Source organism: Sceloporus undulatus, chromosome 5 (assembly GCF_019175285.1).
Source record: "Sceloporus undulatus isolate JIND9_A2432 ecotype Alabama chromosome 5, SceUnd_v1.1, whole genome shotgun sequence".
NCBI classification, from domain to species: Eukaryota; Metazoa; Chordata; class Lepidosauria; order Squamata; family Phrynosomatidae; genus Sceloporus; species Sceloporus undulatus.
This window is the reverse complement of record NC_056526.1, coordinates 99,356,296-99,383,149: the sequence shown is the minus strand read 5'-3', so window position 1 is coordinate 99,383,149 and position 26,854 is coordinate 99,356,296. Positions and strand designations below refer to the sequence as shown.

At 42.5% G+C, this 26,854-nt stretch overlaps 1 protein-coding gene across 9 annotated transcripts in view; it reads right to left on the bottom strand.

Moving 5' to 3' along the window:
• Nucleotides 1-18,538, bottom strand: part of JAKMIP1 (janus kinase and microtubule interacting protein 1) — a 66,060-nt gene extending 47,522 nt beyond the window's left edge. For 7 of the 9 annotated variants that reach the window (XM_042470901.1, XM_042470909.1, XM_042470908.1 and 4 more), the window contains exons 1-4: nt 18,389-18,538; nt 14,499-14,604; nt 13,455-13,656; nt 6,028-6,522 (exon numbers count right to left, since the gene is read on the bottom strand). In XM_042470901.1, the coding sequence (XP_042326835.1) occupies nt 6,028-6,522; nt 13,455-13,583 (624 nt within the window). In that variant the 5' untranslated portion in view covers nt 13,584-13,656; nt 14,499-14,604; nt 18,389-18,538. Of the gene's footprint in view, nt 1-6,027; nt 6,523-13,454; nt 13,657-14,498; nt 14,605-15,026; nt 15,149-18,388 lie in introns of those variants that run through there. The other 2 variants (XM_042470903.1, XM_042470902.1) reach the window with 2 other exon arrangements.
• Nucleotides 18,539-26,854: the final 8,316 nt, after the last annotated feature.

The following is a 26,854-nucleotide window of genomic DNA, read 5'->3' as shown; positions in this document are numbered from 1 at the left end:
GTTGTAACTTTATTCACACTTCCATATGAAAAAATTGCAGCTTGCAAAATCAACTTTGCTGTTCTGTGTAATCAGCTGCCAAACAGGAAATTCACTTCTAGAATGAATATCTTGGTAAATGGCCATCCAGTATCCATGAACCTATAATAGAAATGCCATCACCTTTGAAGTTTACCTTTTCCACTGTTGAACAGCTTCTTTTTAAAACTTGTTTAAAATCTCTCTTGTAATTTGAGCCTAGTAATTCAAGATCTATAGGTTTTTGTGGGTTTTTCAGACTATGTGGCCATGTTTTAGAAGAGTTTATTCCTAGGAATAAACTCTTCTAGAACATGGCCACATAACCCGAAAAACCTATAAAAAACTGTATGCTGGCCATGAAAGCCTTTGACTTCACACTCAAGATCTGTTCTCTGCCAGTGGTATCACTAGGGTTGATGTCACCTGGTGCTGTAAGTCACAGGCCCTTATCACACATGGAGGGTCTGCAGCTCAGATCCGCAGTCACTCCTGTTCTAGCAGTGCAAAAAGTGATGTTTTTTCACACCAGGTCCGGAGTCACTCCTGTCTAGCAATGCAAATTCACGTTAAAACGTGATGTTTTACCACATCTGTTGCCTTTCCATTGCCCTTCCGAATCGAGGGAGAAGAGGAGTCAGTTCGATTCCAAGCAAGTCACGTGATGCGGATTCAAGCAAAGCTGAGTGAGTATACATTGTATTACCACACCAGGACATGCCATGCGGATTCAACTTGATTCGAATTTGGACGGTTGGGCGTGCTCAGTGGGGGTCTGAACGCATCCTGAACCTTTGCACTTCCGGGGGGAAGAAGGGAGCCTGGTTCCATTTTCATGTGAATTACAGCCTCACGTGAATGACTCCCTTCTATTTCCCCATCTCTGGCAGCCAAATTCAAACGGGTCCTCCAGCCCCTATCCATTTCAGCCACATTTACATCTCTCTTCCTGTCATTCTCCTCATCTATTTCAGCTATATCTACATCTATTTTCCTGTTATTCTCCTCATCCATTTCAGCCACATCTATATCTATCTTCCATGTCAGCACCCCCATCCATTTATTATTATTAAGGAATTATTATTATTATTATTCACTGCAAAATAATCAGTGTAGAAGCTGCAGGTTTACTTGGAAGTAAATCCTTTGGATCTGAAGGAGACCCATTTTGGAGGATTGTATTATTCTCTTATCCCTTATTCTCCATGTAAAGTACCACCTCCCTGAATCCAATCCACTCTCCTTCCTTTTGTAACAGTTGCCTTCTCTTAGGTTGCATCTGCACTGGAGAGATAATCCGGTTTAACTCCACTTTAACTGTCCTGGCTCAGCGCTATGGAATTTTGGGAACTGTAGTGTTGTGAAACATTGAACCTTCTTTGCCAGAGAGCTCTGGTGGCTCAGCAAACTAATAACTTATTATTTGTATTATTATTATTTTTAAAATAAATTATTATTATTATTATTATTATTATTATTAAAATTGTTTTTTATTATAATTATTATAGTTATTCTCCATGCTCCCTAAAGTACCATCTCCCTGAATCCAATCCACTCTCCTTCCCTTTTTAACAGTTGCCTCCAGTTTAACTCCGCTTTCACTGGCCTGGCTCAGTGCTATGGAATTCTGGGGTTGGGGTTTGTTGTGGGGTCCTTGGCTCGAGGCTATGGAATTCTGGGAGCTGGAATTTGTTGCTCCCCCCAGCCTCCTGTTCATTCCCTCCATCCCTGTCATCTACCCTTCTGAGCAACGGAAGCAATTGGGAGGAAATTGCAGTGCAGCATCATAGGAAATTTGTCTCTTTGGAGGTTTGGGAGGGTGTACCGGGAGGGAAACATAGGCGGGTTACAAACGGCCCTCAAGGGGCCGTTTTCCCGCCACCGCCATTCGTTGCGCAGGGAAGCCCCAGCTGCCAGACCGTGAGGCTTCCCTGCGCAGCAAAAAAGGAGCAGCGAAATGCCGCTCCTTTTTTGAACGCGGAAGTGGCGCCGCGAGGGGTGGAGTGCGCCCTCGCGATGTCACTTCCGCCGCGACACGTCTGGACGCACAGCGTCCAGTACGTCAACATGGCGGCGCCCATGTGGATGGGCACCGCAAAAAAGTACGCGCTCCACACGTACTGGGAGGAAGGGCCGTCAGGAAGGTAAGAACCTTCCTAACCCTAATACGGCCCTTCCTAACCCTAGTACGCGCGGAGCGCGTACTTTATGGCGGTTTGTAACCCGCCAAAGTTGCATTCCACACCAGACCAATTTGGAGTGAAATCGAAGTGAGCTTGAATGCGAATTCTGTGAATTCACCAAAATGAGGGGTCACTTTGGAATCACTGCAGAAGTGCCACGGAAGGAGCTCCCACAGAAATGAATCTCATCTGATAACACATTTACGTTAGGACGTGAATCTGCATCATTGGACCTGCACTCACGTTGGATCTGAGCTGCAAAATCTCCAAAAAGCTCTGTGTGATATACTCCATAGTGTCACTCCCCCTTGACCACCTCCTATACCACGCCATACAGAATCTTTCTTTGGTAATGTTTTTTGTACCAATGTTACTCATAAATCATAATCCCTGTATATCAGTGATTGTAATGGCTCAGGGGTTGCAATTGACTTCTTTTTATTCTTTTCATTTCTGACTTTAATGACCCTAATGCAAACCTATTACAGTCAGCCCTTCTTATACGCGGATTTGTCATCCACGGATATGAGCATCCGCGGATGGCAAACCGGGAAGTTGTCCTCAATGGCGGTGCGCATGCACGCACGCCGCCATTGGGGACAACTTCCTTCTTCTCCCCTCCTCTCCTTGCTTCCCTCCCTGCCTCCCTCCCTTTCCTCCCTCTTACTTACCTTGAGGGCCTCCGGTGTGACTGCTTGGCCTCGCTGCCACTGCGGGAAAAGCCGGGTAGTGGCGGTGGTGGCGGAGGCCAAGCCTCAGCCTCCTCGCTGCCACCGCAAAAGGACCCGATGGTAGTGTTGGAGGCCTCTTGGCCTCAACAGCACCGCCACTGGGCCTTTCCCACAGCGGCGGCGAGGAGGCAGAGCCACCATGGAGGCCTTCAAGACCTCCAGCGCTGGCATCCGGCCTTGATGCCTCTGCCGCCCTGGAAGGGCCGGATACCGGTGTTGGAGGCCTATAGGCCCCCAACACCGACACCCGGCCCTTCCACGGCAGCAGTGAGGAGGCTGGGTGACAGTGCGGGAGGCTTTGAAAGCCTCTGGTGCTGCTGCGCTTCGTGTCTCCTCTTCAAAAGGAAAGGCGTGGAGGCGGTGAAGAGGAATGTAAGAGGGAAGGAGGGAGGCAGGGAGGAGGGAAGCGAGGGAGGGAAGGCCAGAGACTCTGGTTCCCAATGGCAGCACTCGTGCACACGCACCGCCATTGGGAACAAATGGGACTTGAGCATACGCGGATTTTGGTATACGCGGGGGGGGGTCTGGAGCGGATCCCCGCGTATACCAAGGGCCCACTACAAGATTTTCTTGGCAGGATTTGTCAGAGGGGCTTTACTATTGCCTTCCTCTGAGGATGAGAGAATGTGACTTGCCTAAGGTCACCCAGTGGGTTTCTGTGCTTTCTGGGGCCATTGTAGATCATAATAAATAAAGCCAAACACATTGACAATGAGATGCTGAAATTCTGTGTTGTTTTTGCAAATGACTGGATTCAAATTTGTCATTCCTAAAACAGAAAATGTCACACAATGGCAGGGGAAGGTATCTTTTATGGGAAGGTATAGTTTTTAAGAATATAGTAAAGACAAGCTGGGATCAGTTTTTCATTTCAGTTCCTTATGTGTTGCATTCAAACCAAAATCAACTGTTTGAAGAAGCATTCTGTGTAGCTCAGGAAATACACGCACACTGTGGTCCTCAAAGGTAGCTCCCAGAAGAGACTACAAATATCCATTCAGTTGTATTGTTCCTTATCTGTCAGAGCTTGGAAACACTGCCTTTTCTGGAATGTATATCCCATAGCTGGGTGGGGGATTGTAGGAGCTATTGTTCCAAACTTTTCCAATTCTATCTCTCCATCTCCCTTCTCTCCAGTTCATATTGTAATGCCCATCTTATTTGGATCAGCCAACACACATAGAAAATACAGTCCAGTGTGATGTTTAGTATGTTGGACTTTAGGTGGAAAGATCTAGGTTCCCATCCTTGATACAACCTAAATTTACATTGTTGCTTTATGGCAGTCAGTGTCAGTTTGAGGCCTACCTCACAAGATTACTGGATTTAAATCCATGCCCATGTATTCCTCTCTGAACTCAATAGAGAACACAGATGTTCCATTCAATCATACAGCTATTTCTTTTTTAAAAAGCTGTTTTTGGGCATTATATTATTTTATCATAACATATGGCCTTCCAGTTATTGTTGGATGACAGGTCCCAGCATCCCCTAGCTGGTGCAGCCAACGTTGAGAAATCCTGGGCAATGCAGTCAGCTGCATCTGGATCATGGAAGCTGTGCTACTTGACGGCATAGACACACACAATTTAAATCTCTGCAGCCCCTGGAGCCTATGATCTAAGATGGCCCTAAAAAGCATCAGGCCCCTGGGTCAGAAACCAACTGGGTGACCTTGTCTAAGTCACACTCTCTCAGCCTCAGTGGAAGGCAAAGGCACACTCTCTCTAAACAAATCTTGCCATAAAAACCTTGCAATAGGTTTGACTTAGGGTTGCCCTAAGTCAGAAATGACTTGAAAGTACAGGGCAACAACAAAGGAGGGTGTGAATTGCACCCGTGTTGCTTAAGTGCTCAACTTAGCACTGAGGACACAAAATCATTCAGAATGAATTTCAAATGGATATTCTTGTCTCACAGTTCATTTGCAAATGAACCATCTGAAGATTTTCATGCCTAACCCAAGGAGGTGGCTAATTTCTCAGCCCATTAATAAAAATTTAAAGGGGGTGAGAAAACAGAGATCCATATGTATCCGAGATTTGCTTCAGAAAAGCATCATTTACCACCTCTTGGTTTGGTGGCCTGTAGTAGATGTTGGCAGAGAGCCAGCATGGCATAGTAGTTTGAGCATTGGACTAAGACTCTGTAGACCAGGGTTCGAATCAGGCTCAGCTATGTAAACCGACTTGGTGACCTTGGACAAGTCACACTCTCTCAGCCTCAGAGGATGGCAATGGCAAACTTGAAACTTTAAGAAACTTGCCAAGAAAATTCCATGATAGGGTGCCTTAAGGTTGCCATAAGTCAACAACAGCAACAACACTAAATGCCTACCACAATGTTGCTTTTATTTATTTTCCATTTATTTTTTCTCTTCTGGTCCACTCTGATCATTCTTGTGGATGTCTATACAATTTAATTTGTCTTTGAGATATAATGCCACTCATTCTCTTTTTGTTCCACAGCTATTTTTTTAAAACAGGTTATCTCCTTCAGTTGTTATATTCAAGTCATGAGAATCATTCTACACCAAGTAATTATATCTATCAGTTATATTATTAATTGCATAAAAGATGACAGCTCTGTCTCTGAAGGGTGGAGCAGGAAGAGTGAAACTCAACAAAGGGCATCCAGCAGCCTTGCAGGACTGCAGGAGTGAACACACCAGGTTAGTGTGAAATTCTACACTTCATCATTCGAGGAGAAGAAGAAAATATAATCTTTCCACCTCATCCTAAAATGCCCTTTACTCTCACTCACTCCGCTGGTGAAAGCTGAAAGAATGGAAGAGAAAAATATAACTGAAAACAGAATCAGCAGGTCTAAAACGTTACTGCAACTATTAGAAAATCTGCTCTGTTGCAAAAGGCAATATCAGTAATGGGAGCTCTTCCATCCTGGCAAAGAAATCTTGGAATAGGGCCCGCCTCTGGGAGTGGATGGAACACACCACACATCCTAGGATACCCATCTTCTATTAAAAGATAATTTTACATGGCAGTATTAAAATTAATTCAGTTTAAAAATATGGGCCATCATATGCTACAACTATAAATATTCAAAGTGTCAAGTATGCATTGCAATAAACCTACCAGCCTGCGGATGTCCTTTTCACATTCACGCTTTATCCTATTAATTTCATCTTGATGTGATTGGTAGGCAATGCGCAGGTCAGCTGCCTTCATTTTATCTGCCTGCATGATGTTACTCAAGGCTTCCTCTAACTGTTTCTTCCCTGACTTGAGTTCTAGTATCTCCTGCTGCATTTTTATCCGCTCACTATCAAATAGTTTCCGGGCTTCTTCCCTAGCTTCATTTAACAAGACAGTTTTCACTTTGTCAGCTGCTCCATCTTGCAACATATTCACTGTGGACTGCAATCTCTGAATTTCACTGTCTTTTATTTTCATCATACGAGCCACTTCTTGTTCATGCTGTCTAATCAGTATTTCCCTGAGAGCCTGGAGTTCTTTCACTTTCTCTTCATGGAGTTTAGCCTTCAATTCAGATATGTAGACTTTATGTTTGTGCTGAACTTGTTCTCCCTCTTGTTTCACTTCTTGCAACTTCTCTCTCAGTTTACCCACCTGGAATACAAACAGGCAGTAGATTAGAATCCTATTTTGGGAGAAAGACGGTATATAAATTCAAATTTAATAATAATAATAATAATTATTATTATTATTATTATTATTATTATTATTATTATTATTATTATTATTATTTCAATACCGCTTTCCCGCAGTGATCAAAGCGGTGTACATAGTAAAATTTAAAAAGCTGTTGCAATATTTTTGGTAGAAATGATACACCTAGGCTAGGTTCTTATACAGTTTTGGCACATCAGAAAACTTATGTGAGAGAAGGAGAATGTTCTGGCAGCATACAGAGGCACAAGGGAAGAAGCCACCTCCTGCCTTCCAGAGGTTAGTTATGAGTTGCCTCTTACAGAATACCCAGCTTGAAGGGATCCTTGGAGCCAAGGTATAGTGATCTTAAAAATCATGAGAGGTCAGGCCATTTTCCACTCCATCTCCCACAGTGTTTGCATTGCCTTTGAGGACACCAGGTAACTAAGTGCCTTGGAGTCAACTGTTGAAGGGCAGTGTGGCTGCCTTTATTTCCCATTGCTACTACTGCTGCTTTTCTGAGTTTTGGATACCTTCCTGTATCATCCATGCTCTAGTCATATGGGATCGCTTTAACCTAAATCCAATTGGTAATCTGAACGAGAGTAGATGCAATCAGTTTAAAAAGGATATAGACAAGTTGGATCAGGTTCAAAGAAAGGCAACAAGGATGGTATGAAGAACAAAACATATGAGGAAAAACTGAAGCGGCTATTCAGCTTGGTGAAGAGAAGATTTACCAGTAATATTACTGCACGGGTTTGGTTCCAAGACTCCATACATACCATAATCTGTGATGCTCAAATCCTATTATATACAATGATATCGCTTCTTAAATACAATGATATCGCTTATTAAAAATAGCAAAATCAAAGTTTGCTTTAAAATATATTTTCAAGCTATCGGTAGTTGAATCCATGGATAAAGAATGTATAGATATGGAGGGCTGACTGTTCCTCAAAGGCTGTCATAGAGAGGAGGGTAGAGGTTCAATCTTTGCTGACACAGAAAGCAGGGCCAGGTCTAATAGTTTTCAGTTACAGAAAGGTAGATTTTGATTGAACATTATATGGAACTTTTTGATAATAAGAGCAGTTCAGTCATGGAACCAAATGCCTAGAGAAGTAGTGGGGTCTCTGTCTCTTTCTATGAAGAGGTTGGACAGCTACATGCTGGAGATGCTTTAGCTGAAGATCGTGCATTGCAGGGGGTTTGAACTCAATAGCCCATGGAACCCCTTCCAACTCTATGATTCTATGATTTGTCAGTTGGTGGGTCTATCCTTATATAATTTCTCTTTGATTCAATAGCTTACTCTAGTTGGGACTACCAATAAGATTCAGGCCTCTGACTTCTCTACTCTAAGTGAGAGTGAGAAAGGGCTTAGGCTTCATTTTTATTTCAGACAGATGGACACATGTTCAGTAACTCCAATTTGAAGCAGTATATGAATGCCTTGAAGCACTAGAGGTCTGTAGAGAAAGGAGACTGCAAATCTAACCAAAGGTCTTCACATCAGTTTCTTGTCTTGATTTCTGGCTAGCTCTCAGATGTTCACTTGCCATACCTAGGGTTATAGGCATCAAAAGAGACAACAAGCCAGGGAAGAACTTCAAAGTTGTCTATTGAGTTGCAAGTGGTTTTACATGGGAGAAGGAGAAAAGGTATGTATACACGTGCCTGGATAAGACCCTGGTTGACATGCCTAGGAGCTAGTTCTAAGGGCTCCTGTAGCCAGGTCTAATTTGATTTTTTTTGTTTTGTTTGTTTATCTCCTTTTCTATCCTTGGATGGATTTCCTGATACAATGAAAGTTTTTTACCTCCTACCCAAGGGCCCAAATACCCTAATGGCACCACATCAAGTCTAATATGGGAAACTAAGTAGGATCCTAACTGGTTAGTACTTGGATGGGAGGCCATCAATGAATACTAAGTAGTGCAAGCTGTATTTCAAAGGAAGAAGCTGGGGAAACTACATCTGATATTCCTTGCCCAAGAAAACTCTATGAAATTTATGGGGTCACGGTAAGTCAACACACAAAACACAAGCAATTATAATAATTTCTCCTCCTTTTTAACACAGGCTCATATTACATTGGTATTCTACATCATGCTAGCATAAATAACAAATAATTTAATACAGTACTTAACTCACCTTCACATATTCCCAGTGAAACTCAGCAAGAGCTTCCAAAGAGAACAGGCCAGAAAATAAAGGGAAGGAATTCTTCTATTTTGCTTCCTAATTAGTCTATAAGACAATTAGTTTCTGTTTTAGTTATTATTCCACCCCACTGCTAACATCCTGAATAGAAATTCTTCTCTGTTGCCTACTTTCTCTTTGCCCAACACTTTGCTATTTGTGCTCCCCTCATTAGCTCTTCAGTTTTCTTCAATTGGCTTTGTTTTCAGTCTGCTTCTGTCTGAGATATTGGCACCCCCCTTTATCATCACATCTCCCCCCCCCCCAAACCATACTGTCCCACTCTAGAAACTGTCCCTGATTTGGCAACTCTGTCCTTCAACCTTTGCTGCTCTGGTCCAAAACTGCTGAATTCCCTTCATCTCCTTCTGTTCTGATCCTGCCCTCCTAAATGCTCTCACAATTTCACAAAAACTTACCCCTTTCCTATATAAATCATCTCATATCCCTAATCACCACTCTGAAAATCATTTTTCCTTTTTCCTTTCCCACATCATTTTCTCCATAGTTAACTATATCATTTACTTATTTAATTTATATGCCACTCTGGGATACAAGGGGCATTCCAACCTAGGCCCAGGACATACCTTGCATTATGTCTAGGCTGGCAGCGGCGTTTTTTCCTGCAGAGGGAAGCCACAGCCACCAAAATGTGTGGCTTCCCTCCGCAGGAAAAAGAACCCACAAAAAGTTAAGGGTTAAGGAGGAGTCTGGAAGAGAGTGTGATGGTGGCAGCAGCCCCAGTCACACAACTGCAAAGACTCCTCTCAAACCAGTATGTTTGCATTTTTATTAATTAGCATAATTGTGGCAAGTAAGGGGCTCGTATGATAACATCCATAGTATTTTCCTCTAGAAATGACAATATAATAAGCAATGAAGTGTCATTAAGAGTGGCTAAGCGTTCATGCTAAACCTATTAATACAACTGTAATCCAAGTTTATGCTACAACTACAGAGGCAAAAGAGACCAGGAACAGCTTGTGACACAAACCATGAACTGCCAATAAAAAAATTACAGAGAAACTAAAGTAATAATAATAATAATAATAATAATATCAATAATAAAATATTTATTTGTATTCCACCTCTCCCTTTTTGAGAATCGAGGCAGGTAACAGCAATTCAAATGACAAATTACAAAAACAATAATAAAAACATTTCCCAAACAATTCATCCCTTCAACCTTCCCTCCCTCCCAAAAATAAGACAATACAATCAAATCATGTAATCCACACTAACAATTAATTACGATAAGAAAAAACAGAACTTATAAAAATTAGAGTGAGGTGGCCTTATGAAGGGAAATTTGTTTGGAAGGTGTTTGGATGTTCTTCTTGGGGGTTAGTCAGGGAAGGCCAGCCAGAAGAGATCAGTTTTTATCACCTTTTTAAGGCGTCAAGAGATGTGATGTGACGGATCATTCCAAATATTTGGAGTAGTAGCTGAAAAGGTCCTCTGGGAAGTTGCCACTAATCTTGCTTTATTTGGCTGCAATAGATTCTTCCCAGAGGACATGAGTGTGTGAAAAAGACTGTATGGGAGGAGGCGTTTCCTCAAGTAAGCTGGACCCAAGCCATGTAGGGCTTTATAGGTAAAAACCAACACCTTGTACTGTGCTCAGAAGCTAATAGGCAGCCAATATAAAGACTTTAGAATCGGTGTAATGCAGTCAAATTTTGATTTTCCAAGAACCAGTCTAACTGCCATGTTTTGAATCAATTGCAGCTTCCGAATGTAACACAAGGGTTGCCCCATGTAGAGTGTGTTACAGAAATCGAGACGAGAGGTTACCAGAGCATGTACAATCGTTTCTAGGTTCAGGTAGGGCCGCAGCTGGCATATCAGACAAAGCTGATAACAGGCACTCCTGGCTGTCACGTCTATCTGAGTTGATAGCTGGAGCGACGAATCCAGGAGCACCCCCAAGCTGCGAACACAGTCCTTTAGGGGAAGTGTGACCCCATCCAGGACTGGTGAACGCATCTCCATACCCAGATTAGGGTTACCCATAGCGAGTACCTCCATTTTGTTTGGATTCAGCTTAAGTCTATTTTCCTTCATCCAGTCCATTACTGACCACAGACAGTCATTCAGAGGGGAGATGCCATCCTTGGTGACTGAAGCAGCCCAACTAAGGATGGCATCTCCCCTTTGAATGACTGTCTGAGGTACCAAGTTGCACTGGTAAATTATAGTACCAAAATACAATCTAAATGGCATCCCAGTAAAGGGTAACAAAAATACAGTCAGAATCCTAAACACAATTATTGATTTGTACACAAGGAAAAGGGAACAATTATAACAATCAATGCAAAAAACAGAAATTGGACCAACAATAGGAATGCTGAATGATCAGCATTGTATGATTAGGTTAATATAAAAAGACACTGGTAGCAATATACTGAAGAACTATATTAAAGTGATGAAAGAATGGCAGATTCCTACAAGCAAGGAAGAACCTTTGGTAATGAATCCATAATTTTTGAAAATAGGAGAGACTCTCAAAGCAGTTGGGGGAAAAATACTAACAATTCACAACATACCAATAAAGCTGCTTCAAGCTATAGAGATGGAATTCATTCATTTCTAACATTTTGCCAACAAATATGGAAAACAAACCAATGGTCTACAGACTGGAAAATGGATATACATCCCAAATCTCCGAGAAAGGGAACATTAATCATCTATGCAAGTAAAGTGATGCTCAAGATTTTACAACCAAGACTTTTACCATATATGGATTAAAAAATGCTAGACGTCAAAGCTGGGCTCAGCACTACAAACCATCATCAGCTAATGGAGCACAACAAAGAGTATCAGAAGAAAATCAACTTGTGCTTTATAGATTATGCCAAAATTTTCATTGTGTAGATCAGTGATTCCCAGACTTTGGTCCTACAGGTTTTTGGACTTCAACTCCCAGAAAGCCCAGCCACCTTAACCAACAGCCAGACATTCTGGGAGCCAAAGTCAAAAACACTTGGAGGATTGCACATTGGGAACCACTGGTGTAGATCATAAAAATGATGGATTTCTATAAAAGAGGTGTGTGTGCCACAACATTTGATTGTCCTGCTATACAGTTTATACTTGACACAATAAGCCATTGTCAGGGCAGAATATGGAGATACAGAATGATTTTCAATGGACAAGGAGGATGCATTTTACTACTCAGCCATCTATTGGGATGCTTTGTTCCCTGGCTATCTGTTGGGGATGCTTTGATTGTGAGTTCCTACATGGCAGAGGTTGGACTGGATGGCCCTTGTGGTCTCTTCCACCTCTATGATTCTACAATTCTATACTCTATGTATTTTACTTAATTTAATTTATATATACTATACAGAAAGTAGGATCAAACTAGTTAAATATTTTCTGTACCTTTGACTTACTTTTTTTTATTACTTTGACGTACTTATCAATCAAAAAATCAGAAGACTAGCAGTGCAATCCTAACTCAAAGACAGACCAGCTGGAGAGGGTTAGATGAGGTGTAAGGCACTTACGGTGGCTTAACTAGCCCTTAACCGGCTGAACTCCCATTATGCTGCCATAACTCCCTTGTGCCAGCTGATCCCAGGGATCAGTCAGTTCAGAAATCAGCCAAAAAGGAGTGGAACAGGGGAAGAGCTGAATTAACGCTACATTCAAACCTGCTTGAGCCCAGAGACATGGGCCCTATAGGTTACTGCCAACCCATGGAAACCATTGGGAGCTCCTCCACAATAAAATTCTGAGTCCCAGTCTGTTGGCCAGAGCCACACCTATCCTGGAAGGACTGAGGTTTGGATTTAGCACAGTTTCAGCTGTCTTAATGTTGCCTCACCCAGTTGTTGGCCCTCTTGCTGAGTTAGAATTGCACTATTAAGGCTTGGGAGAGCAGCTATCCTTGCTTTGTAAAGTGACCATTTAAATTACTCTGTTATGTAATCCTTAATTTACTTCACAGAGAACATAATCAAATGTATGGTGAAATTCCTTTTCATAATACAAAACTGTATTATGAAACTGGTTATGGACGTACAATATACAACTGTAATTAGTTGTGGAAGTACAACATATAAAGCCCTATATGGGGTCCAGGCTATTTGGCAGGCCGTATCTCCCTGTATGAACCATCCTAGACACCAAGATCTTCTGGAGAGGCCCTTCTCTCTGTTCCACCACCATCACAAGCAAGGTTGGTGGGGACACGAGAGAGGGCTTTTTTTATGGCTGCCCCTAAACTGTGGAACTCCATTCCCAAGGAGACCAGAATGGCTCCCTCCTTGTTGGCCTTCTGCTGGCAGGCTAAGACAGGCTTTTAAAACGGGATGTTTGTAAAGGACTGGCTTACAATGTTGTTTCATTTTAAAGTGTTTGAAACAGTTTTATCTTTTAAAAATGTATTTTATTCTTGTAATAGCTATCTATTTTAATATTGTAATAATTCAATTCCTTTTTAAGGCACTTCTTTTCTGTTTTTAATTGCATTATTCTTTTAATATTGTTGAACTACTCTGAGTCCCAGTTCTGGGAAAAGAGCAGGATACAAATCATCATCATCATCATCATCATCATCATCATCATCATCATCATATATGATAAATGGTTCTTTCTTTAAGTCCCACTGAATCTTAATCATATCAATGATCTAGTCACCATCAACTCAACCTACTCTGTCTAGCCTTAAGTTTACACACCTTGACTTTTTCCTGCTGATATTCAGTCTGGATGTTGTTAAATTTAATCCGCAGTTCTTCATGAGACGCTTGGATAGCTTCAGCCTCCATGTCAGCCTTCTCTACCTTTGTGCGACTCTTCTTAGACATAGTGTAAATGATATATACTCACATGTATGTTATAGCAATTGCCAAACAGTTCTGCCCATTAAAATGGCAAGTGCTAAAGGAAACACAAAACAAAAATTAATGTAGATTAGTTGACAAGAAGAAAGTATCAGATGAATATAATGGACATGCCCAGCTAAAGTTGATCTGTTTGTAATATGATATTCCTTTGGGAAAACTGTAGTAACTCTTCATTTCAGCATCCTAATTTAAGTGGAAAAGGCCATTTTTGTGTTCAACAGCTGGGAGTTAGAAACCTTTACTGATCTATTAACAGACCCTTACTTATGTTCTGTTTACTCATAATTCAGTGGGCAACTGCCAGGATACACTGGGCTCAGTGTGTCACAGTCAGATGGCTATACCTTCCCCCCACTATATTCCGGTCTCATGTGAGAGCATGAAGTGACTGTTACCTTGATATAACCTGATAAAAGAAACTGTGTTGTATATGGTACCTTGATATAACGAATTGTGCATGGTGATATGAGAAGGACCCCAAAAATTAAGTGTTGATTTTTTTCATAGTTTAGTTTGCACAGAAGTTGAGATAGATAGATAGATAGATAGATAGATTATAAGATACAGTCTGTCATGTTTTTGAGGAAAATTACTAAAGGGAGAAAAATTTTATTTGGAAGGAAAACATGCCTAAATCCAATGATTAGAGTAACTAGAGTAGACCCATTGAAGCAATAAAACTTGCATAAATTTTGACTTATCAAGTTCCTATAGATTTAATGGGTTTACTCTAGTTGGCACTAACGTAGATATGGGCTTCAATTTTTAAGATCAAATTTTACATTAAACAAATAGTTAATGACTTTTTAAAAATACATATTTTTTAAAATATCTTGTTAACCTGTTTAATTATCAGTGAAAGGAAGACAAACCCACCTGCTAGTGCACCTGTAACTTCCCACTCCACTGAGAGACATGCAACAGTATAGTTTTATTCGTTTTTAACCCATCTGTTGTAAACAATAGCAAATTTTATAGATCTCTGTATAGTGGGTATAAAAGAAATAAACAAGCCTCAGTGTAGTAGGATAAAGCACAATCCTAGTATCAAGACTAATCATATCAAAAGCTTGTAAAAAATCTAATGTCGATCAACGTAGACTTGTGTTTGCTTCCCCCCCCCCCGGATATTTGCAACAGCTCGCTCTAGCAGGACTCTCAAGAAAACTCCAACATGGTTCTGTTCAAGAACTAGGGTTGGCGCATATAACCACAGGCAAAGACAGTTGCTTTACCATTAACACTGAAAGCCAATCTCAGAGTGTGAGACAAATACATTGTAGCATTTTCTTTTGAAAAATTCTCTTAAATCCAATTTCTAGTTCCACCTATTATAGACCATTGAATCAATTGCTGGATGTTAGGTCAAAAATTCTGTAAACCCTGCAGCTATGATGGGCTTACCTTCGTTGGATTAAACAAGATTTAACCCATTAAGTCCCAAAGAGAGCAAAAATGTTGCAGTGGAACTCAGTTTACAGCAGGTTTCAAGAGAAGCAAACTGTCCTCCTTCCATACCAAGAAGCTTAGCATATACTTAACATCTAAAAATAGACAGGATATAGAGTCTGCAAACAGAAAATGACAAATCCACTACCTGTAGAGCAAATACCACCTCTTATTCTGCCCCAGCTAATCATCATCACCCCTACTTCATCTAAGGTCAGTGAGCTTTCCTTAGTGCCACCTTACAATGTTAATGTGTACATTCAGTGCACGTACTCAAGAACAGTAATTTTAAAGGAGTGTCAGTGTTCATATTTAGAGTGCCAGCATGATGTAGTGGTTTGGGTATTAGACCAGGAATCCAGGAAACCAGGGTTTGAATCTCCACTCAGCCATACAAGCCCATTGATTGACCTTGGGTAAGTCATACTCTCTCAGCTCAGAGGAAGGCAAAGGCAAACCCCCTCTGAACAAATCTTGCCAAGAAAACCCCATGGTAGGGTCACCTTAGGATTGCCATATGTAAAAAATGGCTTGAAGGCACATAAAAACAGTGTTCATATGCCAACATATTTGCATATGTTGCCACATACTGTGTGAAATGTCCACAGATTCAGTTTTCAAATAATTAAGAATAAATAATGTGACCATTGTTCGAAAAAGGCTGTCTCCTCCTAGCCATTCAGCTTTTCCTTCTTCTCTCAGGAGAAACAATAGGCAAGGGCTCTCTCCTCCTGATTTCATCATGCTCTACCTGCTTATGATGCTTATATCTTTGGGTTCTTGCCTTGAAGTTCTTGTGTCTTCAGCAGGAAGTACTGGCCTGACTCAACCAGAGAGTGACTGAGGAGGAGCCACCATCATTACCTGTTTGCTCACCCTCTCTCAGTGGAAGCCTGTGGAGGACTGGGCTACTTGGACCCAATCTTTGGCACAGTCACTTGGGGGGAATGGGGGTCAATCATCAACCGTCCATGCCACGTGGCAATCCTCAGCTCTGGCCAGTGGGCATCCTCTCCAGTGGGTCAAGGGGGACATAAGAGAGTGCCTTCTTTTGCCCGTGTCTTTCCTGCTCTCGCCAGAAGTGGCAGATCTTAGAGGAGGTGGCGCTGACCCTGGTGGGGGTCCTCCCTCTTTTACTGCCCTCTTCCAACATTGGCAGGAGGAAAGAAAGAGGGAGGGCTATTTATTGTTTACTTGCCTCTCCTTAACAATCAGCTGCTTTCCCTTTTAGACAAAAGTGTTATGAACCTTTTCCCACCAGCATGTTTAACTGTCATGTTTAAGGCACTTGACCTCACTGGAATGTATGGCTGTGGCTGCTTTTAAGTGAAAATCAAAATGTTACACTATGGCTGCATCCGCACTGCAGAAATAATCTGGTTTGAGACCAATTTAGCTGCCATGTCTCAAGGCTATGGAATGCTGGGGACTGTAGTTTGTTGTGGCACCAGGGCAAAGATGGTTTCCTAGAATTCCACAGCACTGAGCTGTGGCAGTTAAAGCAGTGTCAAACCAGATTATTCTTACAGTGTGGTTGCAGCCTGTGTATGGTTTGCCCCTTAGGAACCATTCACAGGATCAAGCAAGCAAGAAACCTGAAGTCTGAGCACAAACTCCTACCTTTTCCCATTCTAATACGGAAGCTCCTTCTCTATATAGGGAATACCCAAGCCCCACTGATGTAATGCTAAAGCGGGTGAGGAAGAGCCACCAGCCAAATAAAAAGAGACTGGATGGTTGTCTGTTGGGGGTGCTTTGGTTGTGAGTTCCTGCATGACAGCAGGTTGGACTGGATGGCCCTTGGGGTCTCTTCCAACTCTATGATTTTATATCCCGTCTTTCCCTACCATCAGAGGTACCTCACAAAGTAAAGATAAAAAAGTAAAACCACCATGGCACTTCCTTTCTGGTAGGTGGGAGGCCAGAACAGGGTGACCAAGTGTTATAAATGAACTACAAAATGTAGGGAGAGTCACAGTCCTTGTCACTGTGTGTGATGAAGTGAGGTGGAGTCTCCTTCTTTGGAGGTTTTTAAGAGGCTGGATGACCATCTACCAGGGGTGCTTTGATCATGAGTTCCTGCATGGCAAGGGGTTGGACTGGATGGCCTTTGGGGATCTCTTCCAGCTCTGTGATTCTATTATTCTAATTGAGTCCCTGGGAAATGCCATTCCACCAAATGATACACAGCAAGTCTCCTTTGGAGGTTTTTAAACAGAGGCCGCATGGCCATCTGTTGGGGATGCTTTGTGAGTTCCTGCATGGGAGATGGGGGGTTGGACTGTATGGCCCTTGAGGTGTCTTCCAGCTCTATGAGTCTAAGGCAACCCTGAGAGGACTTCTTTAACAAGAAGCCACATGGCAAGAGGGCCTTTCATATTGCCCTAGCTGTCTGAAAGGATGAGTGTGACTGTGTGCCTACAAGTCTCCCATGGGCCTATGAAGATCACACGAATCTAACAGGGTCCTCTGGTATAAAAGGCCTGGACTTGGAGGACCTGAATAAGGCGGACTCCCCACCATTTCCAGGGGCTAAATCTGACTGGAGCTAAGGAAAAGCACTGGGCAGCCTATTTATCCTGACTATTTATTGGGACGTACTAAAACAAATGACTTGCTCATAGGGAATGACTGGAGAATATTTACACATAGGGAATCATTGGAGAGTACTTGCCCATAGGGAATCATGAGTGAATACTTCCCATGGCATAGAGAAGTATTGAATAGTGAATACTTCCCATGGCATAGAGAAGTGTTCTCCAATGATGCCCTATGTAAGAATATTTGTCCATAGGGAATCATTGGAGAACACTTTCCATATAGAATCACTGGGGAATATTTGCCCATAGGAAATCACTGCAGAATACTTTCCATCAGGAATAATTGGAGAACAATAGTGAAACCATACTTGTTCATAGAGAATCATTGAGGAATACTTGCTATGGGCAAGTATTTTCCTATGATTCTCTATGGGCAAACGTTGTCACTTGTTTTAGTACGAACCTCTGATTTATTCATTCATTTACTTGATTGTAATGCCGCCTTTCTCCCAAAAAGGGACTCAAGGCGGCTCACAAGATAAAAACACTTACAATAAAAAAAAAAACCTAATGAAAATAACCTACATTGAAAACATACAAAAGTTTTTTCTTTCTTTAAAGAAAACCAAAACATTATACAAAAGCATGATTCCGGGGTGAAACACTGTCAGCTGAAGCACACTCCAGAAGGGTGGCCTGGTCTGTTCCCAACTCACCGCCCTCCCCAGCGGCCCAGAAGAGCAGGATTCGCACCCAGGGCTCCCTCCTCCAACTTACCTGGGGCTCTGCGCTGCTTCCTTCTTCTGGCTGGGAGCAGAGCAGCCTCTCAGAGAACCCTCAGAGCCCTCCCGCCCCGCCTCCCGATGGGCAGGAGGCTAACCAATGGCCAAGAAGGAGCCTGCCCTCCTGCTTCGTCTCCTGCTGCTGAGAACTGACTACTAGGCCCTTCTGCCCCTTCAGGGCGGGAGAGAGCGGGGCTGGAGCGCCCCCTGGTGGTTGAGGCAGCCATGTCAGAGCTACCTATTTATCTTATTGAGGATGGAGCAAGCTTTTTTCCTGCTGCTCCAGAGAATAGGACATGGAACAATGGATGCATGCAAGCTACAGGAAAAGAGATTCCATCTCAGCATTAGGAAGAACTTCCTGGCAGTAAGGGCTGTTCCTCAGACTCACAGGAATGGAAACATGCTGGGTTGCAAGAGAACAGTCCTTGTTGAGAATGCAAATGGATTTTAAATTTCCTGGACTTTGAAAATCTCCCAGTTGCCCCATGGCCAGAAGGGAAGGGAGATTTTCAAAGTCCAGGAAATTTAAAATCCATTTGCATTCTCAACAGGGACCCCTCTGTTGCAGTCCAATGTGTCTCTGTTCCAGTGAGGTAACAGACTTGTTTGTAGGCAGAGGACAATGGATTCTTCAGAAAGTCTTAATGTTTTTGCATCAGGTACATTTTGGTGATGGAGAGGTAAAACATGCCAATCCAGTCCAAATTTGAGAAGAAAAAAAGTTGTTTTACTTTGGTTGAAGGTCCCAATCCACTGGCTCACTTTTCAGGGTTCCCCTGTTGCAGCTACAATGTGGTATCTCACAATCCAGAAAACATGCAGGGGGAGCTGTGTAAATTCAAACAAAAAAATCCACCAAACAGTGATACCTTTATTGGCCAACTGAAATGCACAGAGGACAATGAATTCCTCAAGAAGTTTCCATGTTTTCAAAGGTTCTATCATCTTGAGGCCAGTTCTGTCATTAATCACAGATGAATGATAAAAATAGGTAAGGAAGTTTATATATATAGAAGTATAATCTTAAAGTTTGTTAAGATTATAAACGACACAAAAGGCGAAGGGAAGGGTGGTGGGGAAGGGTGTATGTGCCTTGGGTGTATGTGCCTTCCAATCGCCTATTGATTTATGGTGATGGGATGAATTTCATAAAGTTTTCTTGGGCAAGGAATTCTCAGAAGTGGTTAAATGTAAAGGTATAAAATTGAGCACGAAAGTCAAAAATGTACAAGCCTTTGTTTTCCCTATTACCATCTATGGTTGCGAGAGCTGGACAGTGAGGAAAGCAGAACTGCTGTTCTGGTAAATGTTTGATCCAAAATATGAGAACTCTTTTACTATTTCTATGTGCTTATTGTCTAGATTGAACTTGTGAAGATCCTCTGTGGTCACTATTTTTGTTTTCTTTACGTTCAGCAGTAATCCTGCCTTTGCACTTTCTTTTTTGACCTCCCTTAGCAATTTTGCCAAGTCTGTGATGTTTCCCCCTAGTCATATTGGGTCATCCCCATGTCTGAGATTGTTGATGTTGATTGAGGAAGCTCCTACCTTACTCCTCCTCTTGTTCTGAACCTGCTTTCCTTACAACATGTTCTGCTTTCAAGTTGAGCACATAGGGTGATCATATGCGCCCTCGCCTGATCCCTCTGCCAAACAGGAATCTTTCTGTTCCTCCATATTGTGTCCTGTCAGAAGCCACTGGTCCTAAGCACCTTCAGGACATGGTAAGGCCCAGTGGCATCACTTGGCCCACACCAGGTGACACCGTAAGGGGTGTGTGACACCACTGCTCCTCAAACACCTATCCTTTGGCAGAAACAGGCTGCAGCATCACCTGCTTCCCTTTAAAATGGATTAAGAGATGATGGGAATAGAAAGGACAAAGGAGAGGCCACAGAATTTTTAAAAATTATTATTTCAAAATTTCAATTTTTAAAAAAATAAGAAAAGTTTATTCTTTTAAAATTTTATTTAAAAACATCACATTTTAATCAAACCTTCACTATGTATATGTAAATACAGAAAACATTCAGAGGTAGCTGTGTTGGCCATTTAATAAATACAAACAAAAATCCATCAGTGATACCTTTATTGGCCAACCGAAATGCACAATATACTTGTTGCAAGCTGAGAGAAATGGATTTGAATCAAACACATAAGGTTTAAAAAGAGTTAGAAACACATGAATAGAGTAGAAATCGTGTTAGACTATATAAATGTATACTATAATTAAAATACATATACTGTATAGATAATATGAAACTACATATATACATGTACAGTGGAACCTCGCCATACGCGGGGGATCCGTTCCAGAGCCCGCCACGTATGGCGATTTCTGCCTATGCTCGAGCCCCATTGTAAACAATGGGGCTCGTGCATGGCGGCGCGGAGGTGCGTGTGGCGCAACGGGCGCATGCGCCCATTCAACTGAATGGGACGCGCCGCCCCTTCTGCCCCCCGCGTGTGCCGCAGCTTGAGCGCATATGCTCAAGGCCGCCTATGGCGCGCCCGCCTATGGCGAGGTTCCACTGTATATTATTATAATCAATATATATATTCTAATAAGATTGAGTAAAGCTCAGCTGAGGCCCTTTAAGTGAAAGGGAATTTTATAAAAATATATAAGTTAGTAAAAGAAAGAGTTTTTAGATAAGCTTTTTATAACACTGTTATTTATTAAATATTAAATATATTATTTTATAGGAATAAAGGGGGGTTATATTGTTGATAATAAATAAGATACACTTATAAAATATGCTGGACTTAAGTTATTTTAAATAGTATTTTTGTCTCTGTTAAGATTATCAAAATGGCTAAGTGTTCTATTTAATAAATAAATAAATAAATAAATAAGACTGCACCTGGAAGTCAAGGACAACGTTGCAAAGAAGGAGGCAAAACAGTTTTTGGAGCCAACTGATAAGAGAGCTCCATCCTCATTAAATGCCAAGAACACTGTTTTTTTAGTGGGGTTACTAAAAGTCAAGAGATATCCCCTTTTGAGCATGCGTAATGGGGGGTGATCAATATTAGAACACACCTATGAATCTATAATGGCTAATTTAAATGTCATGAGACGTATGATGAGATATGTTATGGGTGGAGTTTTTACATACTTAAAAAGGTGGTCTTAAAATTGATCACATGTCTAGATCTGGCCAATAAAAAATGAGATAGAAATATTGTAACAGGAAATGTGTTATAAATACTGTGTGAAACCTCTTGCCTGAGACACCCTTCTTGCAAGATTGTAACTAATAAACTGGAAAATGCTGCTTCACTTGTTTTGTCCTGATTCATTTGATTTGGTACTTTGGTACTGTACTTAGAAAAATCTGTATCTCACACAAGCTTTCGAAGCTCCATGGGCTTCTTCATCAGGCAAGATGTTACACTAAAATCTCCCATTGGTTCCCCCCCCCCCCAATCCTGTTTGGTTTCTAACATTTTTCCTGATGAAGAAGCCCATGGAGCTTCAAAAGCTTACAAGTATATTGTGCATTTTGGTTGGCCAATAAAGGTGTCACTGATGGATATATGTAAAAATGTTTAGCTTCTCTGTATATTGTCATTCGAAGGTATAATTCTAACTTTGCTAGTTGTTTATGTCACAACTGTGAGTGTGACATTCAGTGGCAGATGGGAATTATTGATTTACAAGGAACATTAGTGCAAAAACGAGGGATTCTGTGTGGTTTGAAATGGGAGGGAGGTGGTCAATGGTATGTGTGTGTGTTCCATGAGTTCCCACACTGGGTGACACCAACCCTAGTAGTGCCACTGCATACAAGTTGAACATGTGAGCTAGTATGCCCCCTTGCCTTACCCAGTGGCATCACTAGGGGTGTGTGGACAGATGTCACCCTGGTGCGGGGGTGACACCACTGCTCCTCAAACACCAACTTTTTGGCAGCAATGGGTTGTGCCATTCATCTGCTTCCCTTTAAAAGGCTTTAAGAGAAAGTAGGAGTGGGGTGAAACTCAGTCAGAGGAGAAAGGAGAGGCTTATAACTTCAAATTTTAACAAAAATATTTTTTATTTTTTTTAAAAAATTAAAAAACTGTTGACTGTTTTTTAAAAAATATTCTTTTTCAAATGTTCTTTTTTTTAAAAAAAAATCCCATTTTAACCCAATCTTCACTATTTGTATGTAAAATACATTTAGGCTGTGTGTATGATATTGTAATCTGAAGGTATAATTTTAATTTTGCTGGTTGTTTATGTCACAACTATTAGCATTACATATTCAATAATATACAGGAATTATGATTTATGAGTAACATTAATTAAAAAAAAAGCATTGCTAAGGATTCTGTTTGGTGCGAAATGTGAGGATCACAGAATCCTAGAGTTGGAAGAGACTGCAAGGGCCATCCAGTCCAACCCTATTCTGACATGCAGGAACTCTCAATCAAAGCATCCCTGACAGATGTCCGTCCAGCCTCTGTTTAAAGACCTCCAAGGAGGGAGACTCCACTACACTCCGAGGAAGTTTGTTCCACTGTGGAACTTCCCTTATTGTCAGGAAGTTCCTCCTAATGTCTAGGTGGAATCTCTTTTCCTGGAGCTTGCATCCAGTGTTCCGGGTCCTGTTATCTGGAGCATCAGAAAACAAGCTTGCTCCCTCCTTCAAGTATCTCAACAGGGCTATCACATCAAGGAGGCCAATGGGACGTGTCTGTGTAACACCATGAGTTCCCACACTGTGAGGCCAATCCTAGGCCTGACCCATTCTGGGGACCCTTCTGTCCCTCCCTATCGTGTCCTAGGCCCTCAGGAGGGGGTCTGCCTAGGGACGGGCCCCTTCCCTTCCCTTCTGGGGGAGGCCATGAGGCGAGGCCTGTCCTCTGCCTGCTCTCCCCCTGGGCCCTCTCTTATCCAGGATGGAGGCGGGGCTGGTGGGGCGGGGCTGTTGAGGCCTTTCCTCGGGGGACAGGCGGGCAGGAAGCAGCTGGCCCTGGACTCCTCCCTCCCAGGCGCCGCGGAGCCAGGCCTCGGTCGTGGAAGCTTTGCCTCGGAGGCTTCGCCCCTCTCTTACTCCAAGAGGGTGAGGCCACTTCCTGAGCCTCCCTAAGCCCTTCCCCCCTTCTCGGGGTCCCTCTGAGGCGCCCCATCCCCATCCCGGTCGGAGGTCCCGAAGAGTGGAGCCTCCCTGCCTCCCTCCCTCCCTCCCTCCCTCAGAGCCGCCTTCGGAGAGGGGACTCAGCAGAGGGAGACTTCCAGGGCAGCAGGTAGACGGCCCCTGATCAGCTTCTAGGAAATGTCCACAAGGCTCCAGAATGGGACAGACTAAAACAAATGACAGGATTTGCCCAGAGAAAAGAAGCCATACTTGCCCACAGAGAACCACTGCAGAATACTTGCCCATAGGGAAACATTGAATACTTGCCCAATCTTTACCTCTGGGCAAGTTTTCTCCAATGACTCCCTATGGGCAAGTATAGTTTTTCTATGGGAAAGTATTCTCTGTTGGTTCTCTATAGGTGAGTATTCCCCTATGTTTCCCTATGGGCAGGTATTCCCCTATGTTTCCCATAGGAACAGAGGTATTCCTATGTTTCCCTCATGGGCAGGTATTTCCCCCATAGTTTCCCTATGGGAGGATATTCCCCCCATGTTTCCCTTATGGGCGGAGGTATTCCCCCCTGATTTCCCATAGTGCAGGTCATTCACCCCATGTTTCCCTATGGAGCAAGTATTCCCCATGTTTCCCTATGGGCAAGTATTCCCCCATGTTCCTATGGGCAGGTATTCCCCATGTTTCCCTATGGGCAGGTATCCCCCTATGTTCCCTATGGGCAGTGTATCCCTATGTTTTCCCTATGGGCAGGTATTCCCCTATGTTTCCCTATGGTGCAAGTATTCCCCCATGTTTCCCTATGGCAAAAGTATCCCCAGGTTCCTCTGGCAGGGTATTCCCCCTATGTTTCCTATGGCAGTATTCCCCTAGTTTCCCTATGGGCAGGTATTCCCCCATTTTGTTTCCCTCATGGGCAAGTATTCCCCCATGTTCCTATGGGCAAGTATTCCCCCTGTTTCCCTATGGGCAAGTATTCCCCCATGTTTCCCTATGGGCAATATCCCCAGTTTCCCTATGGGCAAGTATTCCCCCATGTTTCCCTATTTTTCGCCTATAGGCAATTATTCCCCCATGTTTCTTTGGGCAAGTATTCCCCCATGTTTCCCTATGGGCAGAGATCCCCCCTGTTCCCTATGGGCAGTTATTCCCCTATGTTTCCTATGGGAGGTATTCCCCTATGTTTCCCTATGGGCAGGTATTCCCCATGTTTCCCTATGGGAGTATTCCCCCATGTTTCCCTCATGGTCAGGTATTCCCCTTGTTTCCCTATGGGGGAGGTATTCCCCTATGTTTCCCTATGGGCAGGTATTCCCCTATGTTTCCCTATGGGCAGGTATTCCCCTATGTTTCCCTATGGGCAGGTATTCCCCCATGCTTCCCTATTCCCTATGGGCAGAATTATTCCATACCCCCATGTTTCCCTATGGGCCGGTATTCCCCCATGTTTCCCTATGGGCAGGTATTCCCCATGTTTCCCTAGGGCAAGTATTCACCCATAGATTCACCTATGGGCAGTATTCCCCCATGTTTCCCTATGGGCAGGTATTCCCCTATGTTTCCCTATGGGCAGGTATTCCCCTATGTTTCCCTATGGGCAAGTATTCCCCCATGCACAAGTATGGTTTTCCTATGGGCATGCATTGTCATTTGTTTTACGATGTCCACTCCAGAACAGTCCCAAGCTTGGTTTGTACAGTAGTCAACCCCAAGGAGCATATGGATGGACTCTTGTTCTCAAATATATACCTATAGCTTTAGCCAACTGCCTTTGCTTTTGGATGCTGGTTGAGCTGACTTGACTCACTTCAGAGATGGTAACCTCCACCTTTTTCCTTTTTGTCTCCTGCCTTAGAATCTATCGCCTGTTAAAAACTGCCAAAATAAAGCTGCTTCAGGTCTCTTTGGAGGTACAGTATGCTATTCAAATGATGCATGGGTCCTAAGAGTCCGGAGGTCGCGCCAAAGCCACACTCCATTCCTAAGCACTGGAGTGCAGCTTTGGTGCAGCTTCCGGATTCTTAGGATGCAGGCATCATTTAAACAGCATACCTCCAAAGAGACACGAAGCAGCTTTATTTTGGCAGTCTGTAACAGGCCAAAGTGAGGAAAAAGGCTTCTCATTGTATTTTGAACCTATTCTTCTGAAAGCTTTGCTGCTTTCAACCTTTTATTTGCAACCTTGCCACATCTTGCCAAGAAAATCCTGTGGTAGGTTCTCCTTAGAGGCACTGTGTGTCGGAAATGGCACACAACAACAACAACAGCAACTCCTGTTGATATCTGGTCTCATTTTTAGTTCAGGATACTATTACAGCAGCTGCACTTGCCCTGGAGGAAGAAGTCAAAAAGTTTCCAGTGGGAGATTTTCTGTACTTAATGCTGGTATTCAGGAATCTTTGTGTATGTTGTGTTAAAATCAAGCTCTAAACAAAAAAAATGTCGGCCACCTATGTCTTCAGTTCCAGTATAGAAACATCTTCAATAGTGTTTGAAAATTCTATATTATAGTCACTATATTGAAAGTTATATAAGTGTTTTCTATATTTGTGTAAATGTTTGGTATAGGCAAATTCATTATAGGCAGCCCTACTTTTGAGGGTGCCTATAATGAAGAAGGAACTGGCAGACAAACAGATGAGTGTGCTTCTGAAACAGCTGACTTAAATATTTGCCTTTCTGTCGGTAGAATCAGATAAACAATTGTAATTCCCTCTAATAGCAAACATAATGCAGTTCTGTGTTATCAGGGCTAGACAGTTTTGATAAATAAAGAGGATCATATGATGCTTTGCCCTTACATCATAGTTAGTGAAGGCTGAGCATGCTCAGTGATATCTGGAGCCCACAAAATGTTAAACCAAAACATTGAGGCGTGCATGGGGGCATAGAGAGAGAACTGATCTATATGTGCCTTATACAGCTTTTGTTTGTTGTTGCTGTTTGTTCATTATTGTTATTGTGTGCCTTCAAGTTCTTTCTGACTTATGACTACCCTAAGGCGATCCTATAATGGGGTTTTCTTGGCAATATTTGTTCATTGCCTTCCCCTGAAGCTGAGAGAGAGTGACTTGCCAGGGTTACCCAGTGGGTTTCACATCCATACGGGTAATTGAATCCTGAGCTCCAGAATCATAATCCAGTACTCAAACTACTACTATTAATTAATAACTTACTGTGAAACAAAATAACTTTCATGCAGCTCTAATAAAATATTTTGCCTTTTAACTCTGGCCCAAAACACACTGCAGAAATAATCCAATTTGAGACTGCTTTTGGCTCAGTGCTGAGGAATTCTGGGAACTGTAGTTTCTTGTAAGCCTGAGGGCAGGGAACCGTCTATTATCCCCTGTGTTGTAAGCCACCCAGATTCCCAG